Here is a 15,093-nt window from a genome sequence, read left to right as displayed (position 1 = left end):
AAAAGGGTCAAATTCTTGGCATGTACGTTGGGGGAAATGAGAGTTGATTTCTTATTAAACATTTGAACTTTTAAATTATCTAATCAAATTATTGAATTTGCGTGATTAGTTGGAGTTGACGTATTCATTTGAACGGTAGAATTTTGGACGTGCAATGTCGAATCCTCTTGATTTTGAATGTATTTTAATTTTTTGTCATGATATTTTATGTACATATAGAGCATTTCCAGAGTGGTGACTATTTAATTATGTTTATGTGGATGGTAGAATACGAGTTGATTTTAGTGGATGACTTCATAATTTATTGATGGCTTTACTCATGTGCTTATTTTTCTTTATGCTTTGTTTACATTTATCAAATCCCTATAGGACTTGCTCAAGCGTTTTTGCTACTTGACTAAAATTTCTTTGATTTTTTTCAGTTTTGTTATTACATAACCTACTAACCGGCAATGGAGTCAAAACACCCAAAACAGGTGTTGACTAATCTTTCGATTGTTTTGTGTTATAAACTACACTAAGGGGAAGAAGAGCCTTGATCTATGACAAGAATCCCACCTTCGGAGAATAGGCAATGTCTATATGTTTTGTGTGGAGAAATATGCACACTTTGGATCTGTTTGTATGGCCATATTCTTGATTTCTTCAAGACATAATGTCAGTTAAAGGATTAGTGGATCATCTTCTTTGTAAATTATCGCCCAAATTGGTCTATGAAGATGATTTTTGTCCACAAACATACTGGGATTATAGGGACCCACAGATTGCGCCATTTGCAAATTGTTATTCTACCTTAAAATACTGACATATTCATGTCTACAAATTCCTATGTATTCATCAATTGACTGCACTAAAACTTTATCCAAATTACGCCATTGTCAAAATGGATCAGGTTAGATGAGATCGTTACATAAAAGGGTATAGTGAGATTTTTTAAAGTTAAAAAGGAAACCTTTTCAGAAAGAGGGTTTCTTTTTGAAAAGTTAAAAGAGGGTTATTTTTCTTGGCTTTTTTACCTTATACTACAACTTTGCCGTGATATATGGAGTGGGATGGCTCATGAACTTGGCGTGCACGGACAACTTTGCCGTGATATATGGAGTGGGATGGCTCATGAACTTGGCGTGCACCGCTGAGATTTGACTTACAAAGACCTCCTCAACAAATATAGTCTCCATCAGAGCATGTACGTTCAAATTACAACAAAACCTGTTTATGCTTCCAAAAATTCCTTCTCTTCAATTTTCTTATATTCTTTAGGTATCGATTAAGATTTCACCTCTAGCATTATGAAGCCTCTCAAATTGTATTTTCTTGAGTTCTCATCATCTTGTCGTCTATTTTTCACTTGCGTAGTGCTTTTGCCATGCATTAGCCAAGTCCTTTCAGCTAACAATATGACAGATAAGCTCGCGTTGCTTGCATTCAAGGCCGCAATAACCATGGACCCTTTTGGGGCGCTGAATTCATGGAACCATACGACTGACCACTGTCGATGGCACGGTGTCATATGCGGTCGCCTACACCGCAGAGTCACAGGACTAGACCTGCAAGCCTTGAAGCTTTCGGGATCCATCCCCCCTCATATTGGAAATTTGAGTTTCTTGAGAGTCCTGATGCTCTACAACAATAGTTTTCATCACGAAATCCCACAACAAGTCAGCCATTTGCACAGTCTACGTGTCTTGCGATTATCCGTCAACACATTGGAAGGCGAAGTCCCGAGAAACTTGTCAAGTTGCACTCACCTTACACGGCTCCTCCTTCTTAAAAACCGGCTAGTTGGAGAAATTCCCTTCGAGTTTGGTTCTTTAGTGAAGCTTCAGCTTCTTGGCTTAGGTGAGAACCATCTAACGGGAACTATTCCTTTTTCCATCAGAAACATGTCATTGTTAGAGGGTCTTGGTCTCGCTTGGAATGAATTGGGTGGAAAGATACCTCAAGCTCTAGGAAAATTAACCAAACTCAAAGTGCTTCAATTAGAAGGAAATAGGTTGTCAGGCACAATTCCTCCATCTATCTTCAATCTTTCTTCCATAAAGGAGTTCGAAATCGGTAATAATGAAATAGGAGGGAATCTTCCTGCCAATATAGGCTTTGCTCTTCCAAAGATCGAGATTTTCACCATTGCGCGTAACCGATTCACTGGAGTGATTCCTCGGTCAATGTCTAATGCAACCACTTTAAGGTGGCTACAAGTCACTTCAAACAAACTCTCGGGGAAAATGCCTCCTTTGGACTGCTTCAACATGCTCAAACTTGTGAAAATCGGTTATAATTATCTTGGAAGCGGAGGATATAGTGATTCAAGCTTCTTTTGCTCATTGACTAACGCCACCTCTCTAGTGGTGTTGTTTATGCAAAACAACAACTTTGGCGGGACGTTGCCCGAGTGTATCGGTAATTTCTCTAATACTCTCTTACAATTGTCGCTGGGCGAGAATCTACTGTTTGGCACAATTCCCAAAATAGTCGGAAATCTCATCAACTTGCAAAGGCTTCTTTTGGACAACAACAGGTTTTCAGGTACACTCCCCTCCGTTCTAGGAAATCTTCATAACTTAGTGGAAATGGAACTATCGTATAACAAGTTTTCCGGACCAATACCTTCTTCATTAGGAAACCTAGTAAATCTAGCACGACTCTATCTCGATCACAATAACTTTCACGGCTTCATTCCTTCATGTCTATCGGAGTGCCGAAATTTGGTGGAACTTGATCTATCTAGTAACAACTTAAATGGAACTATACCACCAAAGTCCATAGGCCTCTCATCACTATCTATACTTCTGAACTTGTCTCGAAACCATCTCACCGGTGTCCTACCTGAGGAAGTCGGGAAATTGAATCTTTTGGCTCGACTGGATGTCTCCAGAAACATGTTGGATGGCCACATTCCGGCTAGTCTTGGCAGTTGTGTTGGATTGGAGGTGCTCAAAATGCAAGAGAATTCTTTCCGAGGCACCATTCCTTCATCTATGAGTATGTTGAGGAATCTCAATGAGATAGATCTTTCACATAACAATTTATCTGGTCAAATTCCAGAGTTTTTCAAGGCTTTTCACTTCTTAGAGACCCTAAATTTGTCATACAATAACTTTGAAGGCACATTACCGACTAAAGGAATCTTTAATAATGTCAGCGCTACTTTTGTCTTTGGAAATGACAAGCTTTGTGCAAGATTGCCCCAATTTCGTCTCTCGAAATGCAGCTCTAGGAACTCAGGCCAGAAACTCATCCTTAAGCGGAAGCTTGCCATCTTGATTTTCTTTGGCGTTCTTGGAATAGCTCTTCTTCTTGTTTTTATGTACTTTGGTTGGTTGAAGAAGAAGAAAAGAATAGAGCCAGCTTCAAATTCCAAAGATGATTCATCATTGAGTCTATCTTATGGAACTCTCCTTAAAGCGACCGATGGGTTTTCTTCAAGTAACTTGATCGGGGTTGGTGGTTTTGGATATGTTTACAAGGGAGTCCTTGATGAGAATGGAACCGTCATTGCTGTGAAGGTACTTAATTTGATGCTTCATGGTGCTGTGAAGAGCTTCATAACCGAGTGCGAGGCTTTAAGGAACATTCGACACCATAATCTTTTGAAAGTCCTAACAGTATGCTCGGGCACTGATTATAGTGGCAATGAGTTTAAGGCCTTGGTTTATGAGTTCATGGTCAATGGCAGCCTAGAAGATTGGCTACATCCAAGCCCATCACCAGCTAATGTAGATGGGAATGTGAAAAAATTGAGTCTCATCCAGAGGATAAATATTTCCATCGATGTTGCTTCAGCATTAGATTATCTCCATAACAACCTACAAAGCCCTGTTATCCATTGTGATTTGAAGCCAAGCAACATCCTACTAGATGTTGAAATGGTTGGACATGTTGGAGACTTTGGTTTGGCGAAGATCATGATTGAATCTCCCAATGACACTAAAGCGAGTATGAGCTCTGCTGGTGTAAGAGGAACTATCGGCTATGCTGCTCCAGGTAAGTCTTGCGCGCTATTTCCATCTACCTCAACTGGTTCTGCTATTATTATTTATCTTTTATTTGCAATTTGAATGAAGCGCAGAATATGGAATGGAAAGCGCGGCTTCAAGAGAAGGCGATGTTTATAGTTATGGCATTCTCTTGCTTGAGATGTTCACGGGCGTGAGTCCAACAAATGAAATGTTCAGAGAAAATTTTAACCTTCATAAGTTCGTCAAGGAAGCCTTGCCTGAACAACTCCTAGAGATTACTGATCCTCTTCTACTTCAAGAAATGGAGAGCCACAAGGGCATGGGCAGAGGTGATGCAGCTCGCGATTTTCTGGAGATGGTTTATAGAATTGGAGTCGCCTGCTCAGTCCAAGCACGCAGAGAGCGGATGAACATCACAAAAGTCGAAGCTCAGCTGCATTTTATCAGGGATAAACTTCATGCAGCTGGTTTCCAAGGATAGGTAATATATAAGATCAATGACCTTTCTGCATTTTATTTTCCCTTCGACGACAGATCATTGCCATATAAGCAACGATAAGCTTGCATTCATGTGCCTGCTTGTGTGGATAAACTCAAAAATGCGCCCACAATTCCTCAATTTTCCGGTTTTGTGTGAATCAAAAAAGAAGACTGCCAACTAAATTACGTGCATCCCATTACAGAAATAGAGAATTAATCCTGTAGAATCATTGTTAGAACTCTAAGGGCAGCATGAGGAAATTCTCGTGATCAAAGCGGATGAGAGGCTAATCAAAAACCCATCCCTTAAATATATTCGCATATGCATTTGCAATTTCACCAAATTGCGATGGCTTTAGGACATTTATGCAGCTTTATTAGGAGTATGCTTTTAATAGAAAATATATCGACTTTGCTGAACGAATGAATGAATCTACATGTCTTTTCCAGGTTATATGAAGTAGGGAGTGCTTGGCGTCGGTTTCTGCAATTTCAGTAGTTTTTTTTTCCCTTCTTCCATGCTTAGCCCTAGAAAAGGGCGGTGCATGCTATGTTAGTATAGTAGATCCAGGGAAGGGCAACGGTTCTCCGATCCTGGCCACGGCTCAAAATCAGGACTCAATCTTGTCTGTCATTCAATAAAACTCAATTTTCAGCCCAATCGTTGCAAGAACTGCAAGTAGCTTTTTAAATTGACGACAGCTCGATGCATTCCTTCTTCTGTGAACCTTTTCATGTACAATGCATCCAGGGGCAGAGCAGGAATTTGAGAAGCAAATCACATAATCCTTTCCGACTCCCCAAATTATATTTGTAACTGCGGTCACTATGAACATTTTATCCATGCAGACCAACTACTTTATTACATGTAATATAAGTTCCAATTATTCTTGTGAACGCGAAAGCAGAGTGAGCTCTAATGTGAGCTGTGAAGTGCCTCAACTGAGAGTGTTACAACTCTCTAGGCCGATGGTGTGGCAATGATTTGGAGCAATTTAGTTGGCCCCCTTACCAACTGAAAATTGTTGACATATGTTTTCAATCACATATGTATTCACGGCATTTTGAGGATACAATTGGATTTGCCTATACAAGGAGGGATAGGAAGGAGTTATCTCCTGGGTACCAAGCGCTCATTACAATTTTTGGTAATTATTCTGTTATATTATGAAATATCTAGTTGAATTTCCAGCTCATCCAGTTTCTTTGAATCATGAACATGCATAAAAATGACTATTCACTAAAAACGGTTCGTAAAGAATTTTCATGGTGCTTGGCATTGTCTTTTGATTAGAAATTTTGCAAAAATAATTCCTTTTTGCCGTCTATAAGCAATTTAGTTGGATGCAAAAAATAAAAATCTAAGAAAATTTATTGGGTTGTGTATTGTGTTCCGTTCTGTACAAGTTCAAATTAATAATCGTTGAGCCTATTATGATATATTAATCACACGATTTGCACAAAATTAGTCCAGACATGTTTGTTGTTTAGCCTTATCTACCCACCTTGTGAAACACAAGTATTATAACCATACCTGGTCATCCTCTGCAATCTCGATATGATTTACACTGATCAATAAGTTCTCATTTATATATAGAAAATCATGAGTATCATTAGCCCTTTTTGACAAAATTTTAATAAGCATCCATTAATTTGAAATGCAAGTGTGAAGTCTATTCAATTAGATGTTGTCAGAGTAAAAAGATTAGAAATTGATAATTCAAATAATGCAGTAAATTGTTGTTCGGATAATTGGACATGAAAATTTTCGACTGAATTACCGGCCTTAAGGTGAAAAAATCTGAACCCATTTCAGAATATTGGTCCATTACAAGAGCCCACCAAAACCTTGAATACATTGAAGTTCCAACTTCCAATCTAATAAATACATACATGAAGATTGAACAGCAAAGGTGGCCTGGGACTTTTAATGATGCAGGAGCAGCTTTCTGTTTCTTTGGCATGCTATAGCCACCGACAATACAAGCATGGTCTCGCTCAAAGGGCTCGAGAGTAACTTTCTCAAAAGGCTTGAACTGCTCTACCTGCAGCTTCTTCACTTCCTGGGAAAATACTATCTCGGCTGGAACAGTAGAATCGATACAGTTTGCCTGCAAAAACAAGCACAACCAGAAGGTATTGATTTCCCGTCTCTTCTCATTGAAGTAACATTTCCAGTGTTTCCTTTTCCCAAGGGGATTGGTTTTTACCCTCCCTCAAATATGATGAGATCATTTCTGATGTCGCAGCTTATCTCCTACGCTTGTAATAACTTGCGCCAGCTGCTTGTCTTAATTTATGAGGACTTATAAAGCGGAAAAGAAAAATAAGTGTGACCAGCAGTCCTCTAATGCAACAAGCCACATCTCAAGAAAAGGAATAAAGAAAAACCAAATGCGCATCTGTCCACACAGAGAGAAGTTTGCGTGAAAAGATTTAGAATTAGACGAGCCAAATTGAAAATTTTGGAATGGAATTAATATCCGAACAATAGATTTAAGATTAATTAAAGAATTTCCCTCTTCTTTATCCACTGCACAAAATAAAATGAGCAGAGAGGTCCGGGGCCGAACGAGGAGAATCGCAATTAGAACATCGATGAACAACTGATTAACATTCAATTAAAAATAGCAAAAAAGACGAAGAAGAATGTAATGGATGTTGGGCAAGCATGGAGTCAATTCTCCCCCCACAGGCGGCGGCGGTGGCGGTGGCGGTCCCAAGAAGACGGAAAGAAATCAAAACCCGACACCATCCTGCGTCTCTACGCCATCTCTCCCCGACGTTACCCGAGCCTAGCACCATGTCCGATGATGAAAAACCGATTCGATTCCCCCCCTTGCATCAGAAGCAAGTCACCTATTTTATGATTCCTCTTTCTCTAAGGTCCATTCTGACAATTTCACAGTTCAGATTACATTTTATAAGTGATTCAATGCCTGTCGGCCTTTCGAGGTACGATTTACGGAGGCTCCGCACGCGTCTCAGCCTCAACGCACCATCGGGGTGCAATGGAACTCTGGCTCTCAAAGTCTCTCCTCGTCTTCGAGGCTGCGTCTCTGCAGATCACAACGCAAAGCTGGGCCATAACCCATTCACTACATCCAGTGAGTGTGTTAATATTAACAACGTTCTGGACGAGATTCAACAACCCATACTGACCAGTCGGAGGCTGAATAGGGATACAGAACTTGAGTACGGGGAATCATCGTTGATACAAAGAAAGGGAAAGAAGATATTAGTGTTGGTTGGGGCTGATGATGACATGAACAATTGCCGATGATGGTGGTGGAGAAGGCATTCAATCATTAAGAGCTTTAAATTGAATAATGAAAATTCTGAATTCTTACGAACAAAGTATTCTGATAAGATTCCATAGCAAAAAAAGGCTACTCTTCTGGCTATATTGATATTACATGTATGTATACGTAACTACCCCTCCTGCATATCATCATCATCATCATCATCATCATCATAATATAATCATAATGATAATGAACAAATTGATATTGAATAAATATTGTAAAGAAGACCAAAAGAACGTAATGGAAAAGGTAAAGATGGTATCAAATCTTCCTGCACGCAGTGGTCATCAGCAGAAGAGAAAAAATCAAACTTTTATATTGTTGTAATTATGGTTAATGTGTCAACGAAAGCCAATAAATTAAGATACGTTTTTTCTGTTCACGTATCTCTTTTTGGATTTATGAATTTCTTATAGTTTTATGTTCACGTATCTATTGAATTCATGAATTTCCTAGATTCATGTATCTTTTAGTTCATGTATTTATAAAATTCACGAATCTCTTGAATTCATGTATCTCTGGATTCATTAATTTCTTGAATTCATGTATCTCTTGATTCATGAATTTCGTGGATACATGCGTCTATTTAATTCATGTATATCTTCTATACATGAACTAAAAATCTCTATAAATAGATGGGAGCATAGCGGTCTTTCGGTTTTGGTTTTTCTGACTCCACTCTAAAAAGACTTTGATATACTTTTCTACTCCTCTGATTTCTCTTAGTGTGCTGGTTCAATTGAACGGTTCGACTAAGTCCTATTTGCATAGTGCTAATCCAAACAGGTTCAAGGTGTTGTATCGTTGGAGGCATAGTTCGTGAATCTGCAGAGCACCTTTGGTAGGAATTAATCGCCTTAAGGAGATTCGAATATCCGTACCTCACTTCCAATTTTTTGTTATATCTTATTTTCTTCTTATCCAAGAGTTGTAAGTTTACATAAAAAGAAGAATATTATATAGTTGTTATCGTCTTCTTTACATTGATGTTCTGATTATAACAAACAGTGTATATTCTTTGGATTAATTTCCAACATATATCACCACGTGTCTTTACACCGTTACCCCACATTACTTGAGCTACACCGTTTAATCAAAAAAGAATCAACGCTCCTAAAAAGAGGAAATTATGTATAAATAGGGGTACCCTCTTCACATTTAAATCATTCAAGCATTTAAGCAACATAACATTTTTTTAGAGCTTCTCACTTTCTTGAATCGAAAAATTCGGGTATTTTGGAGCATTTGAATATAACAAATTCAAAATCAAAGGGGGAATTGTGAGGCATGAATGTTGCTCTTTCGAGTTCAGAAAATTGGTGATTGAAGGTGTAGATTATCAAATTGGAGAAGGAGGAAAGTTGTTTTGAACCAATATTTACTACCTTATGGATAAAAAGAAATGAACATATCGAAAATCCAAACCAACCAACACGGTTCAGGTTCAATGCAAGTGGCTCTTGAGTCGAATCACATCTTCTCTCTTCAGCATATTATGATTCTTAACTCAGAGAATGCTCTAATCGGCCATGTTGCTTGTCCCAAGCCTTCCTTCATGACAAAGGTCTCAGTTGCTCAATCGAAGCTTCATGAAGGGCATCATTATCGAAGTACAGAACCTCAAACAAATCGTGCTCACCCAATCCATCAGGCTGTGCTTCGTACTCATGGCAGCCCCATCTCCTGCGACATCAATTGCACTATGTTGAACGATTTGATCATGGAAATCATGAACCACCTCTCAATTCCAACGATGGCTAGGACTTGTATTGGGCATACCCATGAGGCGAACGCATTAGGATGGGTTGATTACCCCTCCGTCAATGAGAGGGACCTCGCCAACGAGGAGCTAAACAAGCATGAGCTCAAAATTACTTGTTGCTAAAACCTTGGCGAGGAGTTGGAGAAGGCGCTGTGATAATCAGGATTCAGGGAGAAGTTAAGATCCACAATACTGATAAGCCCTAAAAAATACGAATGCAATGTTGCATGACATTTTGTGCGTTAGTGCCAACTAGGGGTGTCAAAAAAGCCCGGCCTGACTCAACCCTACTGGAAAATTTTTATTTTTCAGGGCCGGGCCAGTCTTCTTTGAATATGGGTTTTTTTTATTTCGATATTAGTAGATTTGGGTAGGGCGGGATTATAACCCTACCCAGTACCAATGATTCTAAAAAGCTTCACGAGATAATCCCTCGTGACTAAAAGGTGAAAAAAAAAAAGGTACAATATTGGTTATGTTATCTGAGTTTCAAAATTTGTGCGATCTGAAATTTTCTAAATTTATTTTCCACAATCGAGTCCTTTAATTTATTGAATAAGTTTTGTTGTATGCAATTAAATCCTCTAATTTTCTTATTTATTTTATCAAATGTCTTACTCACTGTAATTGATAATTTCTTGTTTTTCCATTTTCTGCGCATTAATCAATTAACAAATTAGATAGAATGATTGAGTAAATTATTTGATTGTACGAATCAAGAAAGTTAGAGAATTAATTGTGAGAGGACATACAAATATGATTGAACAAATTAAAGAATTTGACAATCAAACCGCATAAATTAAATGCTGAAAAGGATTAAGAAGTCTCCACTCAATCCAAGGAAAGAAATAGAAAGAAAGAGACCCAATCCGAACCTGAGTACGATGGAGAACTTGAGTATGCAGAATTCATGGTGAAAAAAAAGGGAAAGAAAGAAGATAGCGTGTCGGCTGGGGTTGATGATGACAAGAACAATAATCGATGATGATGACGGTGGACTTCAATCATTAGAGCTTTAAATTAAATAATGAAAATTTTGAGTAGTTACAAGCATAGTATTCTACGGCCCGCAAAAGGCTACTCTTCTGATGTTTATATATGTGAGGAAGTCCACCCAGCTTTAAATTTATTAAACGAATATAGACTCGGTTCTATTTTTTTTTTTTTGTCAATTTAGTTAAAAATATTTGTGCAAAGTTTATGTAGTCTTTTTTGATCAACAGTATCACGTAGGATGATTGATTTTGATTGGATTGTCACGTGGGTTTTCTACGAAAATTAATCAAAACAACCATATGAGAAATTCGCACACAAAGGTTTAGAATTAGATTGACTAAATTAAAAAATTTATAACTGAATTAGTATCGATAAATAGGTTTAAGATTAATTAAGTAATTTCCCTCTTCTTTATCCGCTGCACAAAATAAAATGGGCAGAGAGGTTCGGGGCCGAAAGAGAAAAATCGCACTTATAACATCGATGAACAGATTAATATTTAATTAAAAGTAGCAGAAAAGAAAAAGAAAAGGGCAGTGGAAATGGGCAAGAATGGAATCAAGTCTCCCACACACGTGGTGGTAGTGGTGGTGGTGGTGGTGGTCCTACGAAGACGGAACGAAATCAAATCCCGACACCATCCTGCGTCTCTACGCCAACTCTCCCTTACGTTGCCCGAGCTAACACCATGTCCGATGATCAAAATCCGATTCGATTCCCCCCTTGCATCAGAAGCACATCACCTGTTTTTCAATTCCTCTTTTTTCTAAGTATATGTATATGCTGAGGTCCGTTCTGACAATTTCACAGTTCAGATTATATATATATATATATAAGTTATTCAAAGCCTGTCGGCCTTTGGAGGTACGATTCTTGAAGGGACCGGGAAGGGTTCCTAACGTGCATGGGACTCGACGTATTTTCTTTTAGTCAAAAGTTTTCACACTTCTCTACGTGAAAAATATAAACTACGGACTTTACGCCATTGTCTCCTGGAGCATCATCGTTGCGTGGAACAGGTTTTGGGCCCATCCACGTGCCCACGCAAATTGATAGCATCCGAATCCTGTTTCACAAGCTTCACCCCGGTCCTACAAATCTGAAGCTTTTTTGTTACTGATATCTTTGATTTCACGCCAAGGGTCTATCTATTAAAAAAAAAAAACTGCTTTTGGGAAATTATTTTCTAATTTTTGGATATTTAGATAATTGAAAACTTATTGATCTAGAGAAACGTTTCCTATGGATTAGAAACAAAAAACTTATGTTGGGAGAAAATAATTTCCCCTTCTAATAAAAAAGGAATAATTTTCCCTAAATTAGTAAACAAATGAAACTGAAAATAATTGACATAGAAAATAATTTCCTTTATCATGAAATTTTCGATGAAAATGATAAAGGAAAACATTTTTAATGAAATTATGTTAATTTATTTTGTTGTTTAGAGATAATAATTTCCTTCATAAAGGATTAAATTGTTTACTCCCAATCTAAGCATGCTGATTTCAATATATGGAAGATATTTTCATAAATTAATTAGTTTTCTATCATTGAAATATCGAAAAGTTTAAAAATAATTTATCGCAAATAGTTTTCCTTAATCAGACAATTGGACAATGTTAATTACTAAAGAAAGAAGATACTTGGGGATTAATTTAGGCGCGCCTTAGTTGAGATAATCTATCAAAATTTCAATTCCCGCAGACGACAGGAGACATCGGGGTAACATGAGGAAAAGAACGATTCCTTCGTACGCGTCCCATCGCTCTCCCCATCTGCACAAAATATCAAATAGAACAAAGCGAAAGACACGACAGAGAGCGTAAATTCGGGGAGACGCTTCCGTGACCCACCGACAGTTTTGGTGCATAGTTTCCCGTGACACCCCCAAATCATCCATCCATTGATGCGCGACCACGTCATCTTCTTTTTATTAAGTCAACCTCACTTAGCAAGTGAGTCCTTCACTAACTCCATTTGCATTAAATTTCAGAGACGAACATACAAAACAAAGCAGAACAAAAAGGCAACAATAATAGTCCAAAATTCATGCACAGACCAAATCAATTTTCAATCTTGCCAACGGTGCAACTACCTTTGCCTGCTTTCACTGTTGCTTACCTAGTGCAAGCCAGGCATTTCTATGTCCTTCGTCTCTTTCTTTTAAATAAAAACATTCATGACTTTCTAAGATGCAGTGAACATGTAAATCTCCGCACCGAATTTGCTCGCGAGTAGTGCCTAAAGATGCGGCGATTTACTTTCCAAAAATTATACCATATGCTTGCGGAGATCCACATGGGAACTCCCTCAGCATCCGCAAATCTGGGATCGACCGATGCGAGATCACCTACCTTTCTTTTTCACAAGGTCCAGGAACCGAGAAATCCGGGTTCCCAAATCGGATAAAAATATTCATTGTTTAATGTAAATTTCAGATTATGGTCAAAAGGAAAGTGCCCATGTGAAATAAATCAGACAAATACAATGGAGTCGCGCTGCTCTGTCTTTTTGTTTTTTTTTGGGTCGAACTGCACTTTTGCTTACTCACTAGATAAATAGAATTAATAAAGAAAATTAGAAAAATAAAAAGAAAATGATAATGTATTGCTAGTTGACCATAGAAAATAGGAGGACCGAAAAAAAAAAAAAAGGGACCAAAATTGATGGAACAGTGAACGGTTGCGGTGGTGCTTGGGACGGAGTGAAGAAGCAGAACCTTTTCCAGCTGGCGATTTTTAAATAGCAAAAAGAATCAAGTAACGGTCAGGACAATCCAGCTGGACTCCAATCAACAAAACCGATCACTCTCTCTCTCTCTCGTGCCCATCGTCGCGCTCTAACCTGCGCCTCCCGCTCCAGGCGTAATCTAGCCCAACCCCCTCCCCAATTTTCATAGGCTTGCTTCTTCAAGTTGTGCCGTCCGCGCAATTACGCTAAAATCTCCACCGAATAATCGCGTAGAATCGCGATAATTACTATGACGGATTCGGTTCGGAGAACAACAATTCAATGAGGAGGAGGAGCAGTGGATGATCAAGCATCGAAATGGAAAATTGAATGTACAAAAATGGAAGGGCAATATATCCTTGGCGTGCGAACAAAGCATATAGAATCACGGCGAGATTTGTCGTATAAACATGGAAAAATATAGATAATGATGATTGATGATGACGATGAGACCGAGAACGGAACCGGAGGAGGAGGACGGCGATGCTGGGGAGGAGGGGGCACCGGAGGTCCCCCTAGAAATCGGCGAATTTCCGGTGAACGGCGCGAGATGTCCGCGGCTGCTGCTGCGATCGCCTCGCGACCTCTCGCAAGCTCCTCTGGCTCCGGAACGCCAGCTCGTCGCCCCTGCGGACCTCGCTGAACCGGCCGATCTCGTCAATGTCGGTCGTAACTGGAATCATCGCAGATCGAAATAACAAAAAACCACATCAAATTGGAGCAGGAAGGGAGGAAAAACAATAAGTGGAAGAAGGAAAATCAGCAATGGCGCTCAATCGGCCGGCTCCGGACGCCTCCGTACCGTACCTATTTGCTCCGCCGGATGCTTGAACCCGCCGAACTGAGCCAGATCTGCAACGAGAAAGCAACAGCAAAATCACTTCAGCAAAATCGCCGATTCCAATTGAGGAGAAACCGGAAACACCAGAGGCCGCGACGGATTACCGGTCTGAGAGGGGCTGTGAGAGCAGAGGTAGAGGACGAGGAAGCAGAAGAGGGTGAGGAGAGGGATGAGGTGGATGAGCTTCCCCGTCTTACGGGGCGACAGAGCAGGAGAAGAAGAAATTGAAGACGACGACGACGGCGCCGCCGCCGCCACCGCCGCGAGCGACAACCGGTGAGGCCTGGAGGACTTGTCGTCGTCGCCGTCGTAGCGAGGGAGGAGGAGGGAGGAGGACGAGAGGAAGGAGTCTCGGCGCTTGGTGGCGGAGGAGGAGGAGTCGTCTACGACGACGAGGGCGCCGTCCTTGGCGGCGGAAGAGAGTGCGGCGGAGGGGGCGCCATGGCCGTGGAGCTTGGAGGCTGGGGACCCCAGGGACTGTCTCTGCATGTTTGCCAGTGAGCGTGAGAGCTAGAGACGGCGAGAGAGAGAGAGAGAGAGAGACGGAGAGCGATGTAGCTTGTCTTTCGGGCTTGCGTCTGTATATTTACTTTAATTTTTATTGCTTTTGACTTATCTTCTTCAACACTATTAAAATAAACCTTATATTCCCTCGTGAGTTCCTTTTCGTATAAATTATTTTAATTGGTCCCTATTTTTCTCATCCGAGAAAAACCTACCAAAAACCTCAAACTTTTTACAGTATGTTTATTTCACAAAAAACTCAAAATTTTAAAAATATTTTCCAAAAAATGATCATATGTATCATTTCTAAAAATAAATGAATGAAGAATATTTTCATCACTTATGAAAAAGAGTTAAACATAAATTGTAATCGATAATTAAAATTTTATATTGACTAATTTTTCAAAATAACATAACCAATTATTTTTCAGAAAGTACTCTCTAAATTTTAAGTTTCGATTAAATAGGCATACGTTTGATCCAATCTGCTTTTTCGTGACACAAAAGTCAACACAA

General features: G+C 39.4%; 2 protein-coding genes across 2 annotated transcripts; one reads left to right on the top strand and one right to left on the bottom strand.

The window, feature by feature from the left end:
- The first annotated feature begins 1,397 nt into the window (after positions 1-1,397).
- On the top strand, positions 1,398-4,440 carry LOC104454906 (probable LRR receptor-like serine/threonine-protein kinase At3g47570). The gene is made up of 2 exons (XM_039312800.1): positions 1,398-3,984; positions 4,070-4,440. Exons 1-2 carry the CDS (start codon positions 1,398-1,400, stop codon positions 4,438-4,440), a joined length of 2,958 nt encoding a protein of 985 aa, XP_039168734.1.
- Positions 4,441-13,515: 9,075 nt separating this feature from the next.
- On the bottom strand, positions 13,516-14,652 carry LOC120293294. The gene is made up of 3 exons (XM_039312373.1): positions 14,178-14,652; positions 14,040-14,084; positions 13,516-13,905 (listed from the first exon to the last, which is right to left on the bottom strand). The coding sequence occupies exons 1-3, from the start codon at positions 14,560-14,562 to the stop codon at positions 13,748-13,750; spliced, it is 588 nt and encodes a 195-aa protein (XP_039168307.1). The 5' UTR covers positions 14,563-14,652; the 3' UTR covers positions 13,516-13,747.
- Positions 14,653-15,093: the final 441 nt, after the last annotated feature.

Source organism: Eucalyptus grandis, chromosome 5 (genome assembly GCF_016545825.1).
Source record: "Eucalyptus grandis isolate ANBG69807.140 chromosome 5, ASM1654582v1, whole genome shotgun sequence".
NCBI lineage: Eukaryota > Viridiplantae > Streptophyta > Magnoliopsida > Myrtales > Myrtaceae > Eucalyptus > Eucalyptus grandis.
Note: the sequence above shows the minus strand (reverse complement) of the source record. Positions and strands in the feature narration are given on the sequence as shown.

Excerpts from the sequence above, each read along its gene's own strand:
- LOC104454906 (XM_039312800.1), top strand. The coding sequence starts at position 1,398 with ATGACAGATAAGCTCGCGTTGCTTGCATTCAAGGCCGCAATAACCATG. Across the intron at positions 3,985-4,069 it reads TATCGGCTATGCTGCTCCAG|AATATGGAATGGAAAGCGCG; the intron begins GTAAGTCTTGCG and ends AATGAAGCGCAG.
- LOC120293294 (XM_039312373.1), bottom strand. The coding sequence starts at position 14,562 with ATGCAGAGACAGTCCCTGGGGTCCCCAGCCTCCAAGCTCCACGGCCAT. Across the intron at positions 14,085-14,177 it reads TCACAGCCCCTCTCAGACCG|ATCTGGCTCAGTTCGGCGGG; the intron begins GTAATCCGTCGC and ends TTCTCGTTGCAG. Across the intron at positions 13,906-14,039 it reads GCATCCGGCGGAGCAAATAG|TTACGACCGACATTGACGAG; the intron begins GTACGGTACGGA and ends CGATGATTCCAG.